Here is a 26327-nt window from a genome sequence, read left to right on the forward strand (position 1 = left end):
ATAAATATGGTTTAAAAATTACAAAACCAAGCTCATAGAGGGTCACTAATTTTCCCAAGGACATACAGCCAGTAAGAGACTGCCAAAGGACCAGTAGCAATGGAAAAATGAGGACCTCAAAGCCTTGTGTTCAGAAGACCCTATGAGAGAAACACTGATGCAATTAGGCTGTGCCTGGGCTCCCTCACCTTCCAGGGGCCCTGACACAGAGACTTTGTCAGACACACAGAGGGGAAGATTTCACTTTATTGTTACATCAATCTCACAAATAAACCCAACACAGCCATAAACACTGAGCAGGTAAAGTGCCAATGTAGAGGCTTGGCAACAGAAGGAGGGAAGAATCCAGTTCATCTCCTCCATGTCTCCAGCCTGGAAGGATGCTTCTATTACACAAGAGTCAGGGCAGCTGACACAATAAGCATTCCATTCTACAGACACTTTGAGCTAAGAGATAGAAAATCTTACCAGATGGGGTCTGTGCAGGGCAAGGAAATAGAAAAGTCAGAAAACATTTGTTCCTCAAATAACTCAGGCATAGATATACCAAATAACAAAACCAATATTTTTCAAACTTCTTGTACTTGAGATGGAGATCTAATAAGGAATGAGGGGGGTACTAGTTCTGCAGGGTTAATGCCTTCTACTGCCTGTCTTGAGAACTCTGACCTGGGTAGACACTTTCTTCTCACATCCTGAATCAGAGGTGCCAGAGAGAATTTTTTAGGGAATTCTGGGGCGAATAACTTTACCTTTTTACCTTGCCAGCTCCCAAAAAGTAGATCAGGTGCTCCCTCATGAATACCAGAGAGATATGGGCTACCAGAATAATAAACTTGGCAGCATTTAAAGATTAATGAAGTTCAAGACTTCCCATAATTGTCTTTAGACATTTTTAGGTACCTCTATAAAGCTTGAGGTTTAAAGCACAATTATTTGGTTAGTGAATTCAAATGATCTGACTGCATTGAATGAGATTATGATATCCTAAGCTCAGATCATCCCAATTGTTTCTATTCCAAAATTGGAAAATCATTAATTTTCAGAGGCCAGAAAGATCACTAAAGGCCATCTGATCATTCCTGTGACACCACATAATCCTCAACTCAATTTGTCAGAATCAGTCACATGTTTCTAACACCTAAGAAATTCTGGCCTCACTTGGTCCACCAGGAATCCAAATAAGGATAAACCAGGTGAAGGAACTTACAATATGCCTGTAGAGTAGCCAAGAGTCAAGGCTTGGAGTGGAATTTTCAACCTGGGAAGGAAGGGGTGAAGTATTTCAACTCAGCCTTAGGGTAAAGAGCAGGCCAAAGTGATGCCATGATAGGTAGGGCAAGAGAGTGGAGAGGCCTCAGTGGAAAGGCACAGGTCTCCCTCACCCCAGGAAAAAATGTGGCAAATTTGGAGGGGGCATTGAAGGCTGGTAAACTGGGATCACCCCTGCTGAAGTTCAGGCATGGCCTCCTCTGCTGTGGCTGTGCTTAGTTTTCCATCTTGCTTCCGCTATAGAGGCTGATAAGAAGGGGAGCCTTGGGGTGACCTAGGCTGTACTATGGCTGCCTAGCTGTTCAAGTGGGAGTCACCAAGTTCCTAGTCTTTAGGGAGCTTCTGTAAGCCTAAAAACATTCACAGTTCCAAAAAGTTGTTTGGTAGAGGCAGTAGCTGAACACTAGATGAGATTATAGGTGGGACCTGGCAAAGTTCAACATGGGATCTGTTAAATGCGCTGGAAACTACTTCCATGAAGCAAGGATAGAGTTGGGAATCTCTTAAAAAGATATAGCTGAGTATTTTTCTGACTTCTCCAAGTACTTTTATGACCAAATTGAAGGGGAGATTCCATTATAGGTATCTGTGTGCCTAAGCTGACACCCCAACAAAAAAGCTTCAAGATACCCCTGTGACCTCCAATGTTTTGAGGAGAGGCAGGGGACATTGGGCAGTCAGAAAAAGTTGTTCTTAACACTGCCAGCTCCTACCCTGCCTCTTTCCTTAAAATAGAGCAAAGCTGAAGAGCTTCCCAACCCTCAGTTTCCTGCCTGGAAGTTTCATTCCTGACCACCACCCCAGAAAGGTTTCCATAGGTAGGAGTTTCCACCAACTTATTCTACCTAGTATTTCCTTCTATTCTGGACCTCTTCAGGTTTTTTGCATCTCCTTTCCCTATTCATGATACCAGCTACTTGAGTCCATGGCAGACAAATAATAGACTGGGCAGAAATAATGACTGGATCTTGGAGGTATCAATGTCTAATAGTGATCCCCTGATTATTTAACATAGCCTTCAATTCCATCTCAGAAAGTGATTAATGTTCTTCTGTCTGTGGCTCCTTTCCCCCTTCTCCCCTCTAAGAAGTTCACAGTGAGAGACCATCTCATTCATCTTTGTACCCTCAGCTTTTAGGCACCAAAATAAGGCCCTATATGTGACAACTGGGTGCAGAGACTTTTAGTAGACTTAGCACACAGGAGGGAGGGCTACTCAGATCCTCCTGGCATCCATCCCCAAAGCAGATTCTTCCCCTACCCTGCCTTTTTACAACCCCCCACCTCTTCATTCTCCTCTCAAGGCCTGAAGACAAAAGTAGCAGAATGGGAGAATGAACATAGTCTTGGCTTGTCAAATCTGAGTCTCTAGGTTCCTCTGCCACTGACTTAGTATAAGAGCTTAGACAATTCACTTGCCTCTCTGGACCTTTAAATAAAAGGGTTTAACTAGATGATCTCTCTTGGCCCTTTCAGATAAATTTATACTTGAGAAATCAACGAATGAATTAGAAGAAATTCTAATTCTGAGACCTAGGTATCCTGCACCTCATTGAAACAGCTGAAAGGAGATAAAGGTCAGGTTCCTGTTTATTATACATTTTAGCTATAGGAAAAGAAGCAAGTGTATCTATAGAGAAATAGAACCTGACAGCCCCTATACCTGACTAATAAAAGCAAATTCCTGGAAGAAGCAGAGAAGTAGGCCACAAGTGAGACCTGGCAGTGTCAAAAGGTCTATAAATTAAGTGATCAGAGGAGTAAAAAACAATGGCTATAACCAGATAAGATCTCTAAGCACAGACTAAAGTCTAGAGAGGTCTGGGTGGGAAGGAGCCCCTGGAGCTTCTATCAGAGGAAAGGACTTGGTCCACAGCAAGTTGCTACAGCATTTGGTTCAAACCCAGGTTTCTCAATCTGTCAACCTGGTATGTATGCATACGTGCAGACATGCTGCAGTCTGTAGTTATGCTTCTGAAGTGCTGAAATGAGAAAGAAATAGAAGAAATGATACCAAATTCAAAGAAGTTAGGTTGAAGGCAAGTACAATTTTAGTTTAAAAGCTACTTAATTTCCCCACCAGTATCATTACTACTCATTCCAGAATATGGGCTAGAGAGTTTTATGGGATGGTGAACTCTAGGGGTTAGGGGTGAATGTACTTATGGCAAGACTGAAGAACAAACACAACCCGATATCCTATATGAGAACCCTCCACCTAATGACAAGTGGATTTTACTTGACCTGACTCATTTGGGCACTTACTTGTCTTCATTCAAGGAAACTGTCTCCACAAAAGGGATTTCTTCCTTGTCTGTCTTCCCCATGATCAGTCGGTGCTTATCCAAATTTATTATGCACTGAAAACAAAGGAGAATCACTGGGCACTGTCAATAATCCTACTGTCAGTGCAAAAGGATTCCCCCCACCCCCCACCCTCCCCACCCAGAGAGTAAGTATCAAAGGGAAAATAAAATCAATCCTACCTTAAGGGATCGGAGAGTCTGGAGACCAAGGGACAAGTTTTTCTCATTGTCCTCTAAAAAAAAAAGTAAGATTCAACTATTGCCATTCTGGTTTAGAAGTCAGCCTTATCACTATTGGGTTCCATCTAATCATCCATCCATCCATCCAATAAACATCTGTTGAGCATTTATTATATTAAATAATTTTCCCAGATCATTACAGTTAAAAGATGATAGAGCCAAGATTCAAACCTAGGTCTTTAAAACTCTAAAAGCCATTTACCCAAGGGATACAGGAGTATCTGTATACTGATGCATAGGGGCACTTGTACCCCAATGTTTATAGCAGCACTCTCAACAATAGCCAAATTATGGAAAGAGCCTAAATGTCCATCAACTGATGAATGGATAAAGAAATTATGGTTTATATACACAATGGAGTACTACATGGCAATGAGAAAGAACAAAATATGGCCCTTTGTAGCAACGTGGATGGAATTGGAGAGTGTGATGCTAAGTGAAATAAGCCCTACAGAGAAAGACAGATACCATATGGTTTCACTCTTATGTGGATCCTGAGAAACTTAACAGAAACCCATGGGGGAGGGGAAGGAAAAAAAAAAGAGGTTAGAGTGGGAGAGAGCCAAAGCATAAGAGACTGTTAAAAACTGAGAACAAACTGAGGGTTGATGGGAGGTGGGAGGGAGAGGAGGGTAGGTGATGGGTATTGAGGAGGGCACCTTTTGGGATGAGCACTGGGTGTTGTGTGAAAACCAATTTGACAATAAATTTCATATATTGAAAAAAAAAACTCTAAAAGCCAAAGGCCTTTAGACAAAACTCAGGATTTACAGTAGTGTAGAGGAGACTACATAAGGGAAAGTACAAGAGGTAGTAGAAAGTGATTTATGGCAAAGGAGTAAGAGGATCTTGCCTTCTACCTCCAATAGCTCAGGGAAAGCTTTCAGGAACCATCTTCACTGGCACACAAAAATGTCTATTTTCTTACCCTTAAATTTTTTGTATCCTGAATTACACACTCCTTTTTCTTAGTGATTCTCAACATGTCTTGAATGTAGCTCAGAGCCCATCTGGTACTTTGGAGAGTAAAAATTGGGACAAGTCTATAGTACAGAAAAAGTGGAAACCTGGGATTTTGAAGAAGTCAGTTATTTACAGGCATGAGACCTCACAAGGGTTTGGTGGAAGAAGGGAGAGGGTTTACAAAAGGGGTCCATAGGTCCCACTTTCAATTCTACTCACCAACCACAGCTGCTGTACAGTCCAGACGGAGGGAACCCAGTGTGATCACCAGGTGCTCAATCTGGCCCACTACTTTCAGATGCCGGGGTAGAGAAAGTTTCTCTCCTTCATGCTTGTGAGATCTGACATGCTCCTTGAGTCTGCATCAGAGAGGGAACTATCAGAATCCCGTTGGCAGAGGTTTTTGATAAAATCTGGCAATTTCTACCTTCTGGCCCCCAGGTGTAATTTTCCAGGCTTTCCTGGGTTTAATTTACCAAAAAAAAAAAAGTGCTAGAAAGCCTATACTTCTTGTTTCAGAATTTTGTCCTACCTATGCCAGGGGATACAAAAACTGAAAGATTTAGCTGCTGTTCTCAAAAAGCTATGTCACTATCTGCATTGGTGTAAATGAAAGTTGATACACTCAGAAAATCCGATTCTGCATCCTAAAATCCCCACTTATATGCAAGGCAACTTAGTTAACAGCTAACTGCCCTCAGAGAGGGCAGTTTATCCTCATCAGTCTTAGGATATAAGGTTAGTGGATGCTGGTACTTATTTGGTAATCACATTGATATTGATATCAGCAAGGAATATCATGGAGAAATTCATAATTAATTTAACTTGTCTCTGCAGGGGAGAAAGGAAAGGAACAGCACCCAGGTTTTACACAGTTATATAAGCTGATTGGAACAGCTAGCACCCAAGCTATTATGGGTTGGTGGATAAAAACTTAATTATGGACTTTCTGTGCCAATACTTCTGCATTACTCCATTTCCTCTCTTTTGGTGTTATAGCTCATCCAAAAGAAAAATAACTGCAGTTTTACAGATGGTTATTAATTCTGCTGGAACCATGGCAGACTGGTGCCTAATTATGCATCAGGACATTATTAGCCTTTCTGGAACCATCATGTTGCACTGTATTTCACCTCTTCACCACATAAAAAAGCTCAGGATTCTTCCCACAGGAGCACTTGTGCCCTGGGCTCCTCCCACCAGCCTAAATATCAGTGTACAAATCCCACAGAACCAGCTTCAAAGAGTTGCAGTGGTGGTGAGGGTGAGGACAGGGTAGAAACAAGAAGGAACAGATCAGGTGGCAGAGGTCACTAACTATACAAACCAAGCTTTGTTCCAGTCCCACCTAAGAATATGAACATCTTGAAAGTAGCCTAGAATGGACCATTTTATCTACACTAGTGATTGTTTCAATTAAGATATTTGAGCTGGGAATGATTTGCTGTACTGAGGGCTAGAAAAGTAGAAAATGACATTGGATTGATTCTTCCAATTCTGGGCTAGACCTTAGGGCCCCCCTGCTACTTAGGAGGAAAGAGAAGGAAGAAGGAAAGAAATAAAAGTACCCATTGACTGAAAAGGAGGAAAGATACAAAATGACTTTCTCTGACCAGAAGAGGAAGAACCCAATTCTAGCTGTTAAATAACCAAAGACATCAATATATGAAGTATCTGCTTCACACCCAATCCCCAGCTGGAGAAGCAGTAAGATTTGATTTTACATGTTCTTTACAGAGAGGAAAGGCACTAAGAAACAGCTAGCTAATCACACCTACGATGGTTCAGGCCCAGCAGCAATAGCCATCCTATTCTAAGTTCTATCTTCTTGGGACAGGTAGTATGGCTTCCAGAAGTACGCTGAGTAAGCTAAGATAAAGCGCATCCCTGCTTTTACTCATCTGGGATATACCAACAGGACAGCTTCTTCTAATCTGTTGTCCTGGCAGGGCACATATCAGAATCAGGCCATGGCAAACAATGAACCAAGGATCTCACACTCTCTCATTATAGACCCTCAAAGTCTTTGCTCAGAAATTAATAGGTGGGAGTTGATGGAAAACCTGAGGCTTTCCTGGCTCACTGATTTCTCCCACGTGCCTGGGAATCTACCATGCCCCCTCTACTAAGGACTAATTCCAGCTGACTAGTTGAACTCTGCACACTTCTCTTGGAGCCTTGGTAGAGACCCTCACCATCTCTAACCTCAAAATAGATTCAGGAAAAGAGTGCATTAGCATCTGATTCCCACCCAGTACAAGTGGCTACTTACCCCAGTCTATCCACACAGGCTGAAGAGATGAGATTATATTGACAGCCTGTGTCAACCAAGGCTTTCACATCCTTTCCAGCACACTGTGGAGAGGAAACATACTGTTCAGCAGGAGCTAGAGAAGCAAAAGGGAAGGGAGCAAGCAGATGTCATATGAAAGACAGGGCTGGAGAGCATCTCACCATTATGGGCTGGTAATGTCTCATCTTTATCCATGGCAGAATCTCCTTTAGGAGCTTTTTTCCTGCTGAATCTAGAGCTGACAGAGGATCCCAAAGAATTTTGTGTGTTTATAGTTCTATACACCAAGTAGCTCTTAATTTTAAGTGTGTGTGTGGTGTGTGTGTGTGTGTGTGTGTGTGTGTGTGTGTATTACGCATTCTTGCAAATATGATGAAAGCTTTGGTCCTTTTTCCCATAAAGATATACATGCATAAAAATGCAGCATATGCTTCCTGTAAAACTCACTTATGGTGAGTCCATGATAAGACCCATACTCTATAGTTTGGAGGAGAGGGCCCCACTATGGGGATCACAATGGGCCCAAATCCTATTCCAGAAAACCCTGGAAAAACTACTCTCAGAATATTACCTGGCAAGAAACCAAAATCATGTCATCATCATCAGACTTCTTTAGTCCCTCAGACTTAGCCTGATTCAGTTTGTTGGTCTTGGAGGCCCAAGGAACACGGCTGCTTCGAAGTTTAGACAGGTTGGTTTCCATGAGGCGCCTCTGCAGAATGTTATGAGGTTGCTTGAGGAATAGAAAGCAGAGGCATCTTAGTGACAGGTCATTTCCCCCCTTTCCCATTGTCCCCCAGGTCCCACAGAAGTAATGAAGGAACCTCACATAACTGCGCTCTACCTTTGCTTCTTATTTATTCTTCCTTCAAGTAGACTCTTCATTGGTTTTATCAGAGCAGGTACTATGAATCAATTTGCAGTAGGCCACCCTGAATGAATTAAAGAGCAAGGTGGGACATTGGAAAATGTGGATAGGGCCAGTGAATATTCTATGGCTAAAGAGAACTGAGGAACCCTTGTGATTTGGAAGGCCTACTGCCTTCCCTTCCCTTACAAGGGCTAAAGTGACCTTAGTCTATGTGGAAGAAATGTATCCTCCCAGGTAATTTACAGATGAGGCAGCTCATTCTCACAGACCAGAGAAACCTACCCAGTACTGGTTGTCAGAAGCTCTGCTCACTTCTATTTCTTTTAAAAAAATTTTTTTAATGTTTATTTATTTTTGAGAGACAGAGAGCCAGTGGGGGAGGGGCAGAGAGAGGGGGAGACACAGAATTTGAAGCAGGCTCCAGGCTCCGAGCTGTCAGCCCAGAGCCCAAAATGGGGCTCAAACCCACAAATGTGAGATCATGAGCTGAGCTGAAGTCAGACGCTCAACTGACTGAGCCACCCAGATGTCCCTGCCCACTTTTATTTCAAGTCTCACTCCCTTACAGTCTCATCTTTTGGACCCAGTCTTCATATGCCTTCGTGACCTGACTGTCCTGTGGGCTAGGCAACTCATGGGGTGGTTGGGGCAGGAAGAGAGGAATCCATACCTGCTGAGCAACCCTCTCAGGAGACACTTTGGAACCTGGCAGAACCCATATGACTAATCTTTACTGACATCCTCTGGATCTCAAGAAACATAAGGCAACTCTTGTCAGATGCTTGTTATCCACTCTCTCTCTCTCCAATGGGCCAAAAAGTGGGAGTGTAAAAGGGGAAGAGACTGACCAAGAAACAGGAGACTTAATAAGACCTTATATCTATGCCAGGATACCTAATATCAGGAGGCAGAATGAGGAATGTGAATTCAAGTCTGCTCTTTGACAGAAATTCTGTTTGGAGAGTTCATAGGGCAGCCATATCCATGCTTTGCTCTTTCTACACAAAGTGGCCTGTAGAAAATATAGGTTACCTCTTGATAAGAACTCATTTGACCTGAGTAATTTCTATACACAAGAATCTTATCCTCAGTTTACAATAATATTTAAAATCTCTCAGAGGAAAGAGTCTAACTCCAAGTTTCTATATAACACATACCAGGTGCCTCTCCAATTTTAGGGCGAAGAGGATCACTCTTAGAAGCCTAGAGCCTAGAATTTTCCCAAGAAAGGGGTTAAAACTGGATAAGGTCTTAATTATCTACCACCTTACAATTTCTGAGGAAGAATGGAGTCAGAGCCATGACTCACTGTAACCCTGGTGAGGTGAAGAAATGGATTCCCAAAATACACAGACTCTTGGCAAAACAGATTCTAAATTAGTATCCTTGGGAAAAGGAGAGAGAGAGAGAGAGAGAGAGAGAGACAGACAGAGAGAGAGAGAGGCACTTAAAAAGAAAATGAGAGCTTCTTAACTTGATAAGGAGCTAGAGGAAGTGCTAACTCTGTCAGATTTCCTGATGTGACACTGGAAAATGCTTTGCTCCTCAAAAGAAACAGAAATTCTTCATTCTTATCTCTCTCACTAATAAGCCTGGATTCCTAGCTCAAGTCATATTAAAGCAGGGTGTTTGCTTCGATCAAGTCCATGCTCAGCAGAACCAACTCAGATAAACTACCTTTGTAGAACTGAACACTAGAAGGGATTCAAAGGCCATTTAACGAAAGCCCTGCTCACTGAAAGTTTGGGGCTTTCCTTCTACATCAGTCTTGCTGAACATGGCTTTACCTCACTACTCCTAATCTTGCAAAGGAGTCTAATCATTACTGGACAGATGAGGAAAATTCTGAAATTATTTTCCTTGAAGTCATTGCTCTTCTGAATTTTCCTCCTTCCATATAGAATCCTTCCTCCACAGGTTATAAAACATACTCAAAGTGCTCATATATTGGGGAGAAAACTCCACATAACCTCAGACCCTCAATTCAACATCCTCCTCTAATCACACCCTTGTCTTGAATAGTCTATTTTTTTTTTAAGTTTAATTATTTATTTTAAGAGAGAGAGAGAGAGAGAGAGATAATCTCAAGCAGATTCTGCACTGTCAGCATGGAGCCCAACACAGGGCTTGATCCCACGAACCATGAGATCATGACTTGAGCTGAAATGAAGATGTGGAAGCTTAACTGACTGAGCCACCCAGGCGCCCCACTGAACAGTCCATTTTTAAAGAATCCCCAAATCACTATGTCTATTTCCTGATATCCTATATTTTCTTCACTGAGATTACTTCTGATCCCTCAACACCAATAATAATCTCCTAATTTCCAAATCTGGTAGATATTTTTCAGCCTTCGTTTTTCCTTGAGTTCTCTGGGGCATTTGACCCTGCTGACAATTTATGTGTTCTTTTCTTTAGTAACCAAAAAAGGTTCAAACACAATACATGCTCAGTGAAAAAATTCAAATATCACTGAAATATATAAAATCAAAAGGGAGTGTCCCTCAACTCAACCATTCCTCAGTCCTACTCTCTACAAATAACCACCATTAAATTTAGAAGTATATCCTTCCAAACATTTTAGTACATATACAAACACATACAAAAATAAGATCATACTATAACACTGTTCTAACATTTTCTACTTTTGTTTAATATTTGAAAGACATTTTTCTATGTCATACATATAATTCTCTTTGTTCAATTTCATAACTAAAAGTATTCATAATATAGTTTAGAAGTTGAAAATTCACAGCCAATAAACCCACATGAACCTCAGAAATAGTTTTCTGTGGTCATTTTATTATGCCTACAGGTTTTAAATGACATGCAACTGCATATTTACCTGTGCTCCCAACCAAAATTGCACTAAAATAATAGTCAAGGAATAAGAAAGGCCTAAACCTATAAGAACAAAAAGAACAATATACAGGAAACAACAATAACAAGAAGAGACAAAAAAGAGACAAGATTGTGGAATCTGAGAAGCAAACAGAAAAGTGGTAACTGACCTACACTAAAGAAAGCTTCACACCATTCCACTCCATACAATGCTAGAGTGGCAAAGACTGCCAGTTGTTCATCAAAATCCATGTTCTCTTGTGCAGTACAACTTCCTTGTAGTTAGGCATGGCCATATGACTGACTTCTAGCCAACGGAATGTGAGGAGAAGCGACATGTACCACTTTAGACCTGATCCATAAAAATATCCTGTGCACATTCCTCCGTTCTTTTTCTCTTCTGACTGGTTGGAATGGAAATGATCCTTAAGATAACCTTCTTAGAGGTCACATTCAAAAAAAAATTTTTAATGTGTATTTGAGAGAGAGAGAGAGACAGACAGACAGAACATGAGCAGTGGAGGGGCAGAGAGAGAGGGAGACACAGAATCTGAAGCAGGCTCCAGGCTCTGAGCTGTCAGCACAGAGGCCGATGCAGGGCTCAAACCCATGAGCAAGATCATGACCTGAGCTGAGTCAGACACTCAACTGACTGAGCCACCCAGGCAACCTCTAGAGGTGACATGTTAAAGACAGAAGAGCCACTGTCAGTCTAGGTCCCTAAATGACTATATGGAAGAAGACTGTCTTGCTGACCTTTCTACTAGTACTGTTACTTAAGAAAAAATAAACTATTATGTTTGAGCTATTATATTTTTGGGGTCTAGCTGTAAAAGCAGTTTTCCTACTCAAAGTAAAACTCTGAAAAGGCTAAGGAGTTAGAGGTATTAGAACCTCTACAGTTAGAGGGTTGGAAATAGATCAGTATAAAGGCTTCATAAAACTCCCACTTGACCCAGACAAATAGGAAGTATGCCAAAAGTTTATTCTTTTTTAAATAGTAAATCAAAAAAACTCTGTCTGGTTAATAGTTTATCTAGGCTTAGAAATTATGTACTGTCAGATTTCTAGAACAGCTAAGGGTGAGGATGGAGTACCATACTAAGCCAGAGCTGAAGGATATGGATTTAAAGATTGAAAAAATCCACGTAGAGCCTCATCTAATAAGAGAAGAAAGGCCCACGACAAAATTTCACATCACTATGAATTTTTGGAATATTATGGGTGACACAGACTGCAAAATCTTCCAAAGAGAAAAAGATGATCCAAATACAAAGGATTTGGAACCAAAATGGCATAGGGACAACTAGAGAAGCTAAAAGACAATGGAATAATACTTTTTAAAAATTTGACAGTGCATAGTTTCCTAACCTAGCCAAACTATCAGTCAAAACTCAGGAAAGATATTTCCCATGAATCTTTAAGAAACTACTGAAGGACATGCTCCACCAAAGTGAGGGAAACCAATGAACAAAGAAAAAAATCATATGGTCCAAGAACAAAGGATCCAACAGAGAAGAGAGGCAAAGGATATTCTGAAAATGATGCTGAAGGAAAAGTCTAGGATATAGGATATATAACAGGCCTTGAGAGCAACCAGTCCAAAATGAAATTAGAGGATGGAGGGCTCCAGGAAGGATGTCTCCAAGAAAAAAGTGATGGACCTGGTATATCATCTACAGTTTTAAGGTACTTGGAGATTTAAATTTTACATAAAAAATAAGTTGACAACTATTAATTTTGAGAAACGCAAATATTTGTATGAGAAAGGAAATACAGTACATTATTTGACCCAGCTGTGAATAATATGAATAGTTCCAGTTTCTTATTTACTAAGCAGTAAATGCTGATTGGACCCAAAACAGTTATTTAACAGAATATTAGTATATTAGGAGAGAGGACATAATAAAGAGGTGTAAGAGAATTAAACACTTACCTATTATGGTAGAAAATCAATAGATGATGATAAAATCAATTAAGTCAAGAAATAATAATATCACCATTGACCTAGATATATAGAGATCCCTACACAAGGAATAGTCTAAATTTTTAAATGTATCTTTTATAAAAACAAACATTACATGAAACAGTATACCCCATATAGTAGGAAAATGTTCAGCCACAAGAAAAGCCAAATTACAATGTCTTAAATGGAAGTGTATTTTTTCTCATATAACAAGAAGTCTGGAGGTAGACAGATGTTGGCAATAATTCAGCAGTTTAACAATTTTGGGGCTACTGTCTCTGTACTCTTGGATATCCCCTCATGGTCATATAAATATTCCTCAAGGAGTGAGGAAGGATGAAGGGACAATGTGCCATCTATCCCTTTCATTAGGAAAGCAAAAGTTTTCCCAGAAGTTCCCTCAGTATTTTCCCTATATCTTCTTGATCAGAATTCACATGCCCAGTCTTAACTGCAAAGGGAGTTGGGAGAGAATTCAGCTTTTCTAATCTCTATAGAGGAGACATGCAGGTAGAAAAGGTCTGAGAATGGGTGATGATTTAGCTATCCAACAGTATCAGCCCAATCATGCAAAAACCAAAGTGTGTGTGCATGTGTGTATGCACAGGCACCAACAATGTAACTTAGGCAGGTAACCACCTTGGCACCTGTTCTCTTACATCTGCCCTATTTTCTGCATTTTAAAACAGCATATCCTCTGCAGACATTTGAGTTTGTGGTTCAAATATACCTCAATTTAACTATTTAACTACTGATGGACATTTAGATTGTTTCTACATGTCTGCCATTAGAAACAATGCTGCAACAAAACACAGCCACTCCATTTTTCCTGACACACTCCACTAGCTTCTAAAACCACCTTTCTGTCTCTATGTGGCATCTGTCTCTTTTACTGGTTCCCTTACTTCTGCTCGTTTCTTAAATCACTAATCTGTCTTTGGTCCTTTCTTCACTCTACATATTCTTTCAGGGCAACCTTATCTACTTTCATTGCATAAATTACTACCTTTATGATGATGACGCTGTCTCATGCCCAGATCTCACTTCTGAGTTTTAGACTCATAGATCCAACTGCCACTTTGAACTTTCTACTTACACATTCCACAGGCACTTTCAAACTTAACTTGTCGCACTGATCTTTCCCACAAAACCTGAACTTTCTCCCTTATTCCCTATCTCGGTGAGTGAAACTCTGCTACCTCTTTAACACCTTATATTTCCCTCTCCCTTTCTACTGTTATTGCTAAATCCAAGAAATATCCTAAAAGACTAGTTTCATGGTCTCCTTAACCTACAGAGGTTTTCTGGCCAGGTATATCAAACACAAAATCTTCAATTTAACATTAAAGATCTTCCAGTACCATTCATCCTCCTTCCCAAACTTACCTTTATTCCTCCAGGAAGACTTTCTACTTTCAGCAAAATGATCAGTTGTCATATATTATCTTGGGTCAATCACTAATCTTGGTAGGCATTACTTTTCTCAAGCCTTGCTTTCTTCATCAGTAATAAAATAAGTTTGTTTGAGCTTCCAAGTCCTGTTCAGTTTTAACATTCTGGATCTCTCCCTTTCCACCAACTTGGTAAAATGGCACCACCATACACCCATCTACTTTTGATTCTTTCCTTTCCCTAAACTTCCATCCCAAAGTACCATTGTTGCTTTCTCTAAAACATATCTGGAATTAATCTACTCCTCCCCATCTTTACTACCTCCAATCTAATCCAAGCCATCATCATTTTTTTTGTCTTTTATACTTGCAGAAAACCTTCAAAGCTTGTTAGACCTTAAAAATGCAATGTAACTTTAATTGACCTCATCCTCTAAGTTTTATTTTAAACAATGCAATTTTTAAATATTGAGGTATAATTACATTATACATGCATTGTATTAGTTATAGGTATATGACATGATTTCATATTTGTATATACTGCAAAATGATCACCACAATAAGTCTAGTTAATGCTCATCACCATACATAGTTATAATGTTTTCCCTTTTTTCCTTAAAATGAGGACTTTCAATATCTACCCTCTTAGCAACTTTCAAATATGCAGTACGCTAGTATTAACTATAGTCATCATGCTGGACATGATATCCCCATGACTTATTTTTTTATAGCTGGAAGTCTGTACCATTTGACCACTTTCATCCATTTCGCTCCCCTGCCCTCCAGGAAGCACCAATCTGTTCTCTGTATCTATGACCTTGGTTGTTTTGTTTGTTTGTTGTGTTTTTTAGATTCCACTTATAAGTGAGATCATATGGTATTTGTATTTCTCTGACTTACTTCACTTAGCATGACCCTCACAGTCATCTATGTTGTCACAAATGGTTAAGATTTAATACTTTTTTATGGTTGAATATTATATATATACTACATTTTCTTTGTCCATTCATCCACAGATGGACACCTAGGTTGCTTCTATATGTTGGTTCATCACTTCTTATCTGAACTGCCAAAAAACTCCTAACTTATCTTCTGCCTCTTCTTTCATCCTTTTCCAGTTCATTCTCTACATAGCAACCAGGGTGAGTTTTTAAAAATATAAGTTGGATAATACATTCCCTTACTCCAAACCCTTCAATAGCTTCCTATTGTTCTTTGAATAAAATTCAAACTTCTTACCATGGTCTATGTGGTTCTGCATCATCTGGTTCTTGTCCATTGCTCCAACCTCCATCTACATACCATATACATGCCACACTCCCTTTATTCATCCATACTTCCTTGTTCAAAAACTCTTCCCCATTCCAATGCCTTTGCACCTGTTATTCCCTCTGTCTGCAATGTTCTCCCACTAACACTTCAAATAGTTAACTTGTTCTCATTTTTCAAGTCTCAGCTCAAATGTCATTTCATCAAAGATGCCCCCCCAACTATACTATTTAAAGTGGGTACCCCACCTCTTCAGTTATTAACATATCCTACTCTTTCTTTCATAGTAATTATAAATCCACAATTATTTTGCTTATTTACTTGTTTACTATTTCACTTCCCCACTAGGTTGTTAATTCCACAAGAGCAGGGACCATAAATGTCTTGATCACAGCTATACCTCTAGTTCTTGATATAGTACTGAATAAACAAATCTCTACTCTTAACTTCTTCAAAAAGCCTTTCTTGATTAACATCATCTAGATCTTTCTTTCAGAATCCCTCAATACTTACACATTACATAGTTCGTAATTTACTTTCCCACTCCTTGACTATTGCTTAGGAAATTTACTTAGGTGGTTTATTTTTATGTTTATTGAAAAATTGGCTTTCCAAGAACTGTATTCTAGTTTCCTGAAGTCCTTCAAGACACACATTAGTAATTAGTTAGAAAGGTGCTACAGGCACTCTGGTGACCTTTGGACACAATTCTCCAGTCATCCTACTGACATGGATCTTGCTTTATGCTTTACCTCAACAAGGTACTACTAATCTAAGCAGTCCCTGGTTCTCTCCTGTTCCTGAAATGTGGCTGCTAAACCCTAACCAGGGTTTAGGCATCTAAACCTTAGCAGCAAGCTCAAATGTGCTGCCTTCACTATTATCAGGAGCTTCTGAAGGAAATGCACTCTGTGGGCAGTGTTGTATTCTGGGTAGAAATAGCTGAGGTTCCTCAATCTGGCACCCAATCTGCTTAAATATCTCTTCTTCTAATCAGGCTATAGAGTGGGAAGAAAAGTGAGGTGAGAGGAAGTAGATTATACTGCAGAATGCCACAAAATCATGTTTTGAGCAAGAACTTCTAAGGCCACTCTCTTAATCCCTTTACCTATACTGCACTGAAGCCAGACAGAATCAAACTAATGGAATTTTGTGGTCCACAGAATAGACCAGACCAGACAATACGGTTGAAATTACATAAGTCTCTCCCATTTGTAGCTTTTATTCCCAGAAGAGAGACCCAAGGTTTCTAGCTAGCAATAGAACCACAACTAGAACCACTTTGAAAGTGGGGTCAGCAAATACAGTCCATAAGCCAAATCCAGCCTGATACCTATTTTTGTAAATAAAGGTTTATTGAAACACAGCCAACCCCACTCATTTACTGTCTATGGATGCTTTTGCACTACAATAGCATTGTTGAGTAGTTGAGACAGAGACTGGACTAAAAAGCTGAAAACAGTTACTATCTGGTCCTTTATAGAAAAAGTTTGCCAACCCTTGCTTAGAATAGTATTTAAAATATATGCTTTATAGAATTAGACCTATAAATACAGAGAACAAACTGATGGTTGCCAGGGGGAAGGGGGTGGGAGAGGTGAGCAAAATGGGTGAAGGGGAGTGGGAGATACAGGCTTCCAGTTATACAATGAATATGTCATGGGAACAAAAGGCACAGCATAGGCAATATAGTCAATGATACTGTAATAGCATTGTATAGTGATGGATGATAGTTACATTTGTGGTGAGAATAGCATAACCTATAGAGAAGTTGAATCACTATGTTGTACACCTGAAATTAGCATAACGTTGTGTGTCAACTATATTTAAAAAATTAAAATTAGGGGCGCCTGCGTGGCTCAGTCAGTTAAATATCTGACTTCGGCCTAGGTCATGATCTCACGGTTTGTGAGTTCGAGCCCCATGTCAGTCTCTGTGCTGACAGCTTAGAGTCTGGAGCCTGCTTTGGATTCTGTGTCTCCCTCTCTCTCTGCCCCTCCCCCACTCATGCTCTGTCTCTCTGTCTCGCTCTAAAATAAATATTTAAAAAAATTTTTTTTAAATAAAATAAAAATAAATTAAATTAATAAAGTGTTGAGAGAAAACTCCCACTAACCTCAAAATCTGTACCTGCCAAATTATCCTTCAAAAGTGAAGAAGTGGGGAGCCTGGGTGGCTCAGTCAGTTAAGTATCCGACTCTTGATTTCGGCTCAGGTCATGGTTTCGCAATTCTTGAGTTGGAGCCCCACATCAGGCTCTGCGCTGACAGTGCACTGCTTGGGATTCTCTCTCTCCCTCTTTCTCTGCCCCTCCCTGCTCTTGCTCACCTGTGCATTCTCTCTCTCTCTCTCAAAATAAACAAACAAACAAAAGTGAAAAAGAAATAAAGGGTATCTCAGAAAAGCAAAAATTAAGGGAATTTGTTGCCAGTGATGTGACTTGCAAGAAATATTAGAGTTTTTTAGAGAGAAGGAAAATGACATGTCAGAAGCTTGGATCTATATAAAGATAGGAAGAGTACTGTAAAAGCAATAAGTGAAACTAAAATAAGGCCTTTCCTTTTTTTTATTCTTTTTTTTTTAATTTTTTTTTAACATTTATTTATTTTTGAGATAGAGAGAGACAGAGCATGAACGGGGGAGGGGCAGAGAGAGAGGGAGACACAGAATCGGAAGCAGGCTCCAGGCTCTGGGCCATCAGCCCAGAGCCCGACGCGGGGCTTGAACCCACGGACCGCAAGATTGTGGCCTGAGCTGAAGTCGGACGCTCAACCGACTGAGCCACCCAGGCGCCCCTCCTTTTTTTTATTCTTAATTAAGGTAACAAATAACAGTTTTTTTCAAAATTATAATAGCAACAATATATTTTATTACATATGATTTTATACAATGCTTTTATATAGTAGATGCTGATATACTCTTATGTATATGAAATTATGAAATGAAATTAATACTGGCAATGACACAAGAGATGGGAAAAGGAATTAGGATTATCTTGTTATTATAAAATGTTGGGGAAGGTCATGGAAAAGATATGATCACTGGGTTGACCCATAAGCTGGCACTGTACCATCCAAGGCTCTTACCCCCACCCCTGTCCTTGGAATGTGAATTCCACTTGCCCTTCCCACTCCCAGAGGCTGCTCCAAGAACATAGACAGTGTTGAGGTAGAGATGTGTTGAGAACACCTTCATGGTATGTGTAAGTGAACCTAATCAAGGCCTCCCAATAAACTTTTAAGATTTGGTGGGCAGGTGCAAGAGTCTTCTTGTCTTACTGATGCCCAAGACAAGCCTCATATGTAAGTTCTTTTTGCTTATTAAACCTGCCACCTACCAAAAAAATAAAAAATAAAAAAAAATAATAAAATACATACCTTGGAGTCAGACAAAGTTGAGTTCAAGTTAGTAAGCACTTTGTAGTGCATTGGTGAGGATTAAATGAGATGATCCATATGAACATTTAACACCACATCAGGTATAGAGTAAGCACTCAAATGTTAGTAAGTATATATATATATGTATATACATATTTAAAATCCTCATGCTCAGCTTAAAATTGAAACTGGTTACCATTCTTTTTTTTTCCCTAAAAGGGCATGAAATTATCCTACTCCATTTAGTCCTCATTTAAAATTTGTGGATAAACATGGACTCCTGATTGACTCTCATTTCAAGCTGAATATACAGATCTATCAGGCCTTGGAAATCTAAAAGAGCACTAGTATCTGTGCCTTCTCTTCTTTGTTTACTCATTGCATATATAACATGTGACCCATTCTATCCCCATGGGAACATAGACAAGTTGTCTGTGGGTTTACATTTATTCAACAACTCATGGGGACTGGAGTGCCTGGGTGGCTCAGTTGGTTGAGCATTCAACTCTTGATTTTGGCTCAGGTCATGATCCCAGGGTCACGGGTTTGAGCCCCACATCAGGCTCTGCACTGAGCACGGAGCCTGCTTAAGAGTCTCTTTTTCTCCCTCTGCCTCTCTCCCCTGCTCTTGCTCTCTTCTTCTCTAAAATAAACAACAACAACAACAACTATAACAACAACAACAAATGGGGCTCTGTCTAAGGTAGGCCATTATGTTGCTCCAGACCTTCTGTGTAGCTCACGGACATGTTATTTTAAAGAGAAGATCCCTATTCCTGATTGTTATCTGCTTTGTGGATTAGTCTGAGCAGTTTCTCAGGTGCCCATGGCAGGCTGCATTTTTGTTAGGAAGGATTCACACAGGCAGGGACTGGACCAGATAAACTGTAAAGTTCTTGCTCTGAGGTTCTATAGGGCACACTCTGGCAGCCTCCTCTCCATAACATCTTGTAGTCAGTTGACTCACTATGAAATGATGACATTGTAATCAGATGTTGATCTCCATTACTATTGCCACACTGAGCCAAAGTAATCACTTCTTCCACTGAACTCCTCTAGTGCTTATAGACTATAATACCTTGGCAACAAGCATAGGCTTCCTGATGGTGTTATTTGTCTTCTCATGGAGCTGTCTACTCAACAACTACACCTGATTCCTGATTAACTAAGAGATAACCCAAACTTAACTCATTCAAAAATCAAATTCCTGATTCCTAATCCATATCCCTAATCTACTCTTCCTGTAGTCTTAGCCATTTCAGTAAATGGCAACTTTATTCTTCCAACTGCTAGATCAAAAACCTTAAGGTCATTCTTGACTACTTTCTTTCAGATCTCTAATCCAATCTATCAACTAAACTTGTCAGTTCTACCTTCAAGAACCTGATCTTTCCTTGTCCCCTTCACTGCTTTCTCACTGCTCTGAGCCACCTTCATCTTTCGCCTGGATTACTAGATAACAAAACTCCTAATCAGTCACCCTGCTTCTACTCTTGCCCATCATCAGCCTAATCTACACAGTAGTCTGAGAAATCTTTTTATAAAATAAGTCATGTCATGTCACCCCTCTGTACAAAGTCTTCTACTGGTTTCCCATATCGGATTAAAAGCCAAATAAATCTACAATGACCTATAAGGTCCTGAGTAGTTTGGCCTCCCACTGTTTCTCTGATGTTATCTCCTATCACCCTCCCACTTACTCATTTTGCTCTGACCGCAATGACTTTCTTATAGTTTTTCAGTCACATCAAGCATACTGACACTTCAGGCCTCTGTACTTTCTATTCCTTCTGCCTAAAACATTCCTTCCCAAGATATTTTGCTCTCTGATTTCCTTCAATATCTTCTACAATGTAATCTTATCGGAGAGGCCTTACCTGACCACCTTGTATAAAGTACAAGATTCCACTCCACCCTACCCTGGCCATTGTACTCTCTATTCCCCTTACCCTGGTTTATTTTCTCCATAGCACTTATTGCTACTTGATATATTACACATTTATTTGTTTTAAATTAATTTATCCTGTCCTTCCCCTGATTTATAAACTTCTTGTAGAAAGAAACTGCTATCTTCTTTGTGGTCCGAGCACCTAGTACTGTGTCCTGAACACAGCAAGTGTTCAAATAATGTTTGCTATAATTGGATACAATCATAGCTCTGACTCTTCAGTTTGCACCAGATCCTGGTGTTATACTGGTATTTCATGCTTCTCTTCTAAGGCTCCAAAAGTTCTCTGATTCAAAATATATACCAGTAGGGATGTCTTATGGCATTCTGTGATCAGGTAGATCAAATGATCAGAGTATAGGACTAGTGATTTCATGGTCAGGTGGCTTTGCTGTGTTCTACCATCCTTACTGCAGCCTTCATTCCTAATTCTAGTGAGTTTTTCTAAAGCATTTGGCTATAAGTAGATTCAATCATAGATGGGAAAGAAAAACTCTTTCTATTGCTGGAAAACTAAAGATATAACCTAATGGTCAATAATATTATCATGTAGGAAAGACAGCTATTTGGCAGCATTGTTTTTAAAAATTAAAAAGTCCTGGAGCACCTGGGTGGCTCAGTCGGTTAAGTATCCAACTCTTGATTTTGGCTCAGGTCATGATCTCATCACCATGAGATCGAGCACTGCATTGGGATTTGCAATGTCAGTGCAAAACCTGCTTGGGATTCTCTTTCTCTCTCTCTCTCTGCCCCTCCCCAACACACACTTGCACTCTAGATCTCTCTCTCTCTCCCTCTCTCTCAAAATTAAACAAACACTTTTTAAAAAATAAAAAGTCCTTACCTCAATGAAAAGAACATTTATGAAACTGGTAGCTAAGACAAAAGAAATTACAAGAGGCAAAATTCCAAGAGTAAAAATTTTTTTCTCCAACTTCATCAACTTAAAAAAAAAATAAATCAGGGGCGCCTGGGTGGCTCAGTCGGTTAAGCGTCCGACTTCAGCTCAGGTCACGATCTTGCGGTCCGCGAGTTCGAGCCCTGCGTCGGGCTCTGGGCTGACGGCTCAGAGCCTGGAGCCTGCTTCCGATTCTGTGTCTCCCTCTCTCTCGGCCCCTCCCCCGTTCATGCTGTGTCTCTCTCTGTCTCAAAAATATATAAACGTAAAAAAAAAAATTTTTTTAAAATATAAATCAAATAAAATATTACTCATTCATATCTTTGATTTTGGTTCTTAATCTAATACAGAAAAAAAATCACAAAATGAAAGGATAAACAAAATAAGGTAACCAGACATAAGAAGTAAGATTATATCACAGCAGACTTTGCCACAGCCAACTACACATAAACAGGAATAGGACAAAGGCACTTCCCTGGGTCCAAGAGAACAAGACCACATTTTATTGCCTACAGGTGCTCTTTGCCAATCCAAAAAAAAAAGTTGGCAGGCTGGTATCAAATAGTGAATACTTCAGAAACAGCATGTTAAAAGGTAGATAATTCATAAAACCCAACAGTATAATTCTAATATGGGTCACTAGGGTGAGGAAAACAAACCACAATCTCCTCACTGGCACAAACCCAAGTCAATTCAAACTAAGTTGTCCTGGGGCACCTGGTTGTTCAGTCAGTTAAGCGTCTGACTTTGACTCAGGTCATGATCTCACTGTCTGTGAGTTCAAGCCCTGCCTCAAGCTCTGTGCTGACAGCTCAGAGCCTGGAGCCTGTTTCAGATTTTGTGTCTCCTTCTCTTTCTGCCCCTCCCCTACTTGCAGACGCTCTCTCTGTCTCTCTCTTAAAAATAAACATTAAGGGGCGTCTGGGTGGCTCAGTCGGTTGGGCGGCCGACTTCAGCTCGGGTCACGATCTTGCGGTCCGTGAGTTCAAGCCCCGCGTCAGGCTCTGTGCTGACAGCTCAGAGCCTGGAGCTTGTTTCAGATTCTGTGTCTCCCTCTCTCTGACCCTCCCCCGTTCATGCTCTGTCTCTCTCTGTCTCAAAAATAAATAAATGTTAAAAAAATTAAAAAAAATAAACATTAAAAATTAAAAAAAAAGAAATCTCAAACTAAGTTGTCCTCTCTTTATTTCTGTACCATCAACAACAACAAAAACCTAATTTTTTCTTTCCCCCATCTCCCTCTTTTTCTCGTTCCTCTTCTATTGGGTTTGTACCACAGACCTATCAATTAGTTTTGGCTCAAATTTTCACTTCGGTGAAAGAAAATTCAGTCATTGTCTACACTACCAGACATAGGCATAAAGTGAAGTGATAGGGTACTTCTAAGGTTATTTCTTAGATTGTACTGAGGCAGCAACATCAGTTTCAAGAGAGCTTAATCATGCTACCTCACCCTAGTACTCATAGCTTTTCTTTCCCTACCCCAATCTGCCTTGGTTTCTGTGACCTGTTCTAGCTCTTCTGTGTAATCATTTTCACATTAAGAGTGTGAGAACAGTGAGAGAGGGATATCAAATGCATGGCAATGGATTTCTCTCTTTTTCAGAGAAAAAGTGTGAATCCTAACTCAAGGTCTCACAGTAAACTGCTAGGCATCATATCCGTGGCAATAACTTGCTTCTTGAGGATGCGTCCTCCTTCCAACTGACTGCCTATGTTTTATGCTATCAGCTCCTGTGTGACTCCAGTGACACAGACTGGAGTCAGAAAAGCAGACAGAATTCTTCCTACACAGGATGAAGTAATACAAGGAATGCTAAGCAGAAGGATAGAGTGGTAGTTCCTCAGGACTAGGGAACTCTGACAGCCCAGGACAACCAAATGTCAATCATTTCTTATATCCAGCATAAGGGGAAGAAAAACATTCCACATTTTACTTCTTTTCTTAAATACTTCCCTCTTTATTGGTTCCTGAAGCTTTTAGGAACTAGGATTATTTTGGCCTAAAGGTAAGATTTAGACCTGGTTTGCTACATGAATCTAGACCACTTTAAAGTGAAAGAAGGGAAGACAGAGGGTTATCTTTTTTCTAGGAATGCATTTCAGTCACTCATGATTCTGAGTGAGTATGAATTAGGTTGACTATCCTGTAACATACCTTGGAAAAATCAAAGAAAAATAACTGGATAGCCTTTCCCTGCTCAAAAATAACTAAAATTATTCTCTATCATAATGGGGGAGGGCAAATCTGATATTGGAATCTGTGTGTCATTAGTCATGGTTAAAAAAAAAAAAAAAGGAAGTGGATTCAGAAGCTCTACCTTCCATACTATCTAGGGCTTGCAATGGCAATTTCAGTGAACCAGGCTGACACCTTTCTTTCTCTGCCAAATATCATACCAAATTAATGCCAAATTAAATATCCCAAAATCTCAAAAAATACTGAAAAAATTATACAGACCACCTACCTCATTTAAAAGACATTTAATTATTGCCCAGATAATACCGTGATTGTGAAATTCAAGAAAACAAGTAAACTACAAGAAAACTCCAGATAAAACTGCAAACCTAAACATATATTTGGCCCAGTTCCACTACAGTGACTGAAGGATGAGAGTCAAGCACAGTTCTTTAAACTAGCAATCCTGAACCATCCACCCCCCTCCTAGAGAGGACAGCATGGTCTTTGAACCCAGACCTCCTGTCCTGGAGTTTCTACTTCTTAAGGCAAAGAACGACCCTGCTAGAAAAAACGCCTGCGCCAGCTCCAGCTCCACACGTTAGCTGGCCAGTGAGATGGAGCAGCCTGGCTGCCTGTATCCACTCTTTGGAGGTAGATGCAGATGAGAATGATGAAGAGATGTCTGGGCTTCAAGAAACCTTCACATTCGACCCTTTTTCTCTCTCCCTCCTCAGAAGAAGGTCAAGGTAGATAAGCCCAAAATCAAACGGAGAAGTAGACTTGGCAAAGGGGGAAATGGATGTAACAAAATCATCTGGGTATGGTGACTGCCAAGAAACCCCCCTTCCCACTTCTTCCTCTCCGTCCCACACCCATTAAGGAGTCACCTCTGTCTGGGTCACTGGACTGGCCAAGCAGCCCGGCCAAGCGAGGCTCAAGCCCCATGCAATCGAATTCGGAACTACGAATGAGAATAACGGGAAGGAAAGGTGACCAGAGGACCAGAAGGCAGGGCAGGGTCTCCTGCTCTAGAGAGAGGCACGAAGCGGAAGGCAGCGCGAGCTGGAAAAGAAAGCTACGACGGAATCCCGACAGAAAGCGAAGCAGGGAGATGCTGGATGGACAGGAATCCGAGCCAGCGAGAGCGAGACAGCGGACAGCGGCGGGCGGAGGCGGGGGCGGGGGCCGGGCGGGTGACTCAGTGAAAGCGGCCAAGGGCGGGCCCGGGGAGACCGCACGGCGCGACGGTGACCGGTCGCCGCGTGCGGGCATCCCCAGGTGGCGCGGCTGCGGGGGGCTCACCGTGTCCTTGGACGAGCCCAGCTTCTTGAGGCCGTCCAAGGGCAGCAGGTCGGCGGAGTCCTTATGAATGAACTGCACGGCTTGCTTCATCCGGCGCTGCTGCCGCAGCGACGCGGCCTCCCGCATGTCCGTTTCCTTGCGGCCGCCCTCGCTGAGGAGCCCTGAGTAAAACATCGCTGAGGCGCCCGCGGCCCGGCGTCCGCGTCGCTCTCGTCTCCCCAGCAGCCCTCAGCCTCGAGCTCCTCCAGCGCCGCGAGAGGCGCGCGCCGAGAGTTTTATAGCCGAGCGTGACGTCACGGGGAGCAGCCAGTGCGCGCGCGAGGGGCGGAGCCAGCGGAGCGCCCCCTCCCTGCTCACGGTTCCCCAGCGTTCGCGGGCCGCTGCGGGTCTCTGAGGCACCGCGTTGAAGGGAAGGACCGGGGACAAGGGGTGACGCTGGCTGAACTGACTCAGAGCGCCGAGGCTCTACCACGGCCGCTTTATCCCACCGCCCTCTCCTGTTGCGGGTGCCCCGCATCCCCTGGACCGGGATAGGGTGTGGGGGCCCCTTGGTGGAGCAGCCTCTCCCACCCCAACCGCTGTAGCCCCCGACTGCCGCTCACCTGGCCACGCCGTGGCGGACCCCGGGATCACCGCCAGCTGAGCCATGCCCCAAGTCCCTCCGTCCGCGCCGCTGCTCGGCTTTGCAAATTCCCACCTCCGCGCCCCCTCCAGGAACCCCAACGTCCACAGCGCACTTCAGAGTTGGGATGGCTCAGGATTTCTGCAACTTCAGGTCGGTCCCCGCCCACCAGGCCACGTGACTGGGGAGGGGGCAGCCCCTGCAGGCTGGCTGGAGCCGGCTTTCCGGGGACACCTCCCCCACCCCCCACTCCACCTCCTGGCACCCTCTGTCCATGTACCCGCATCCGCACTTGGGAGCCGGGGGGCGCAGGGCTGGCTGGAAACCTGAGAGCCAGCCTAGGGCTGAGGTGTGGCAATGGCTCCCGCCTCCGCGCTACTGCACAGGAGTGCATGGTGCCCCACACCTCTCTTCGGAATACCGGGGAGAAAAGCACCCCTAGAGCTCACCGTCGGGAGGGTCTTTCACTCTCCAGCATGCTTCCGAGAGCAATCGGAACTCGGTGTTCTTTGTGAGTCCTTGATACTCTCAAGCCATTTTAAAGAGCCTTTCAGGCATCTGGCTTCTGGCCTCTACCTTGCGACTT

General features: G+C 41.8%; 1 protein-coding gene across 1 annotated transcript; it reads right to left on the reverse strand.

Annotated features, from left to right (window-relative positions):
- Nucleotides 1-228: 228 nt before the first annotated feature.
- On the reverse strand, nt 229-25352 carry NRIP3 (nuclear receptor interacting protein 3). The gene is made up of 7 exons (XM_042958349.1): nt 25120-25352; nt 7646-7807; nt 7054-7136; nt 5001-5140; nt 3759-3811; nt 3538-3632; nt 229-3254 (listed from the first exon to the last, which is right to left on the reverse strand). The coding sequence occupies exons 1-7, from the start codon at nt 25291-25293 to the stop codon at nt 3239-3241; spliced, it is 723 nt and encodes a 240-aa protein (XP_042814283.1). The 5' UTR covers nt 25294-25352; the 3' UTR covers nt 229-3238.
- Between the last annotated feature and the right edge of the window lie 975 nt (nt 25353-26327).

Source organism: Panthera tigris, chromosome D1 (assembly GCF_018350195.1).
Source record: "Panthera tigris isolate Pti1 chromosome D1, P.tigris_Pti1_mat1.1, whole genome shotgun sequence".
NCBI lineage: Eukaryota > Metazoa > Chordata > Mammalia > Carnivora > Felidae > Panthera > Panthera tigris.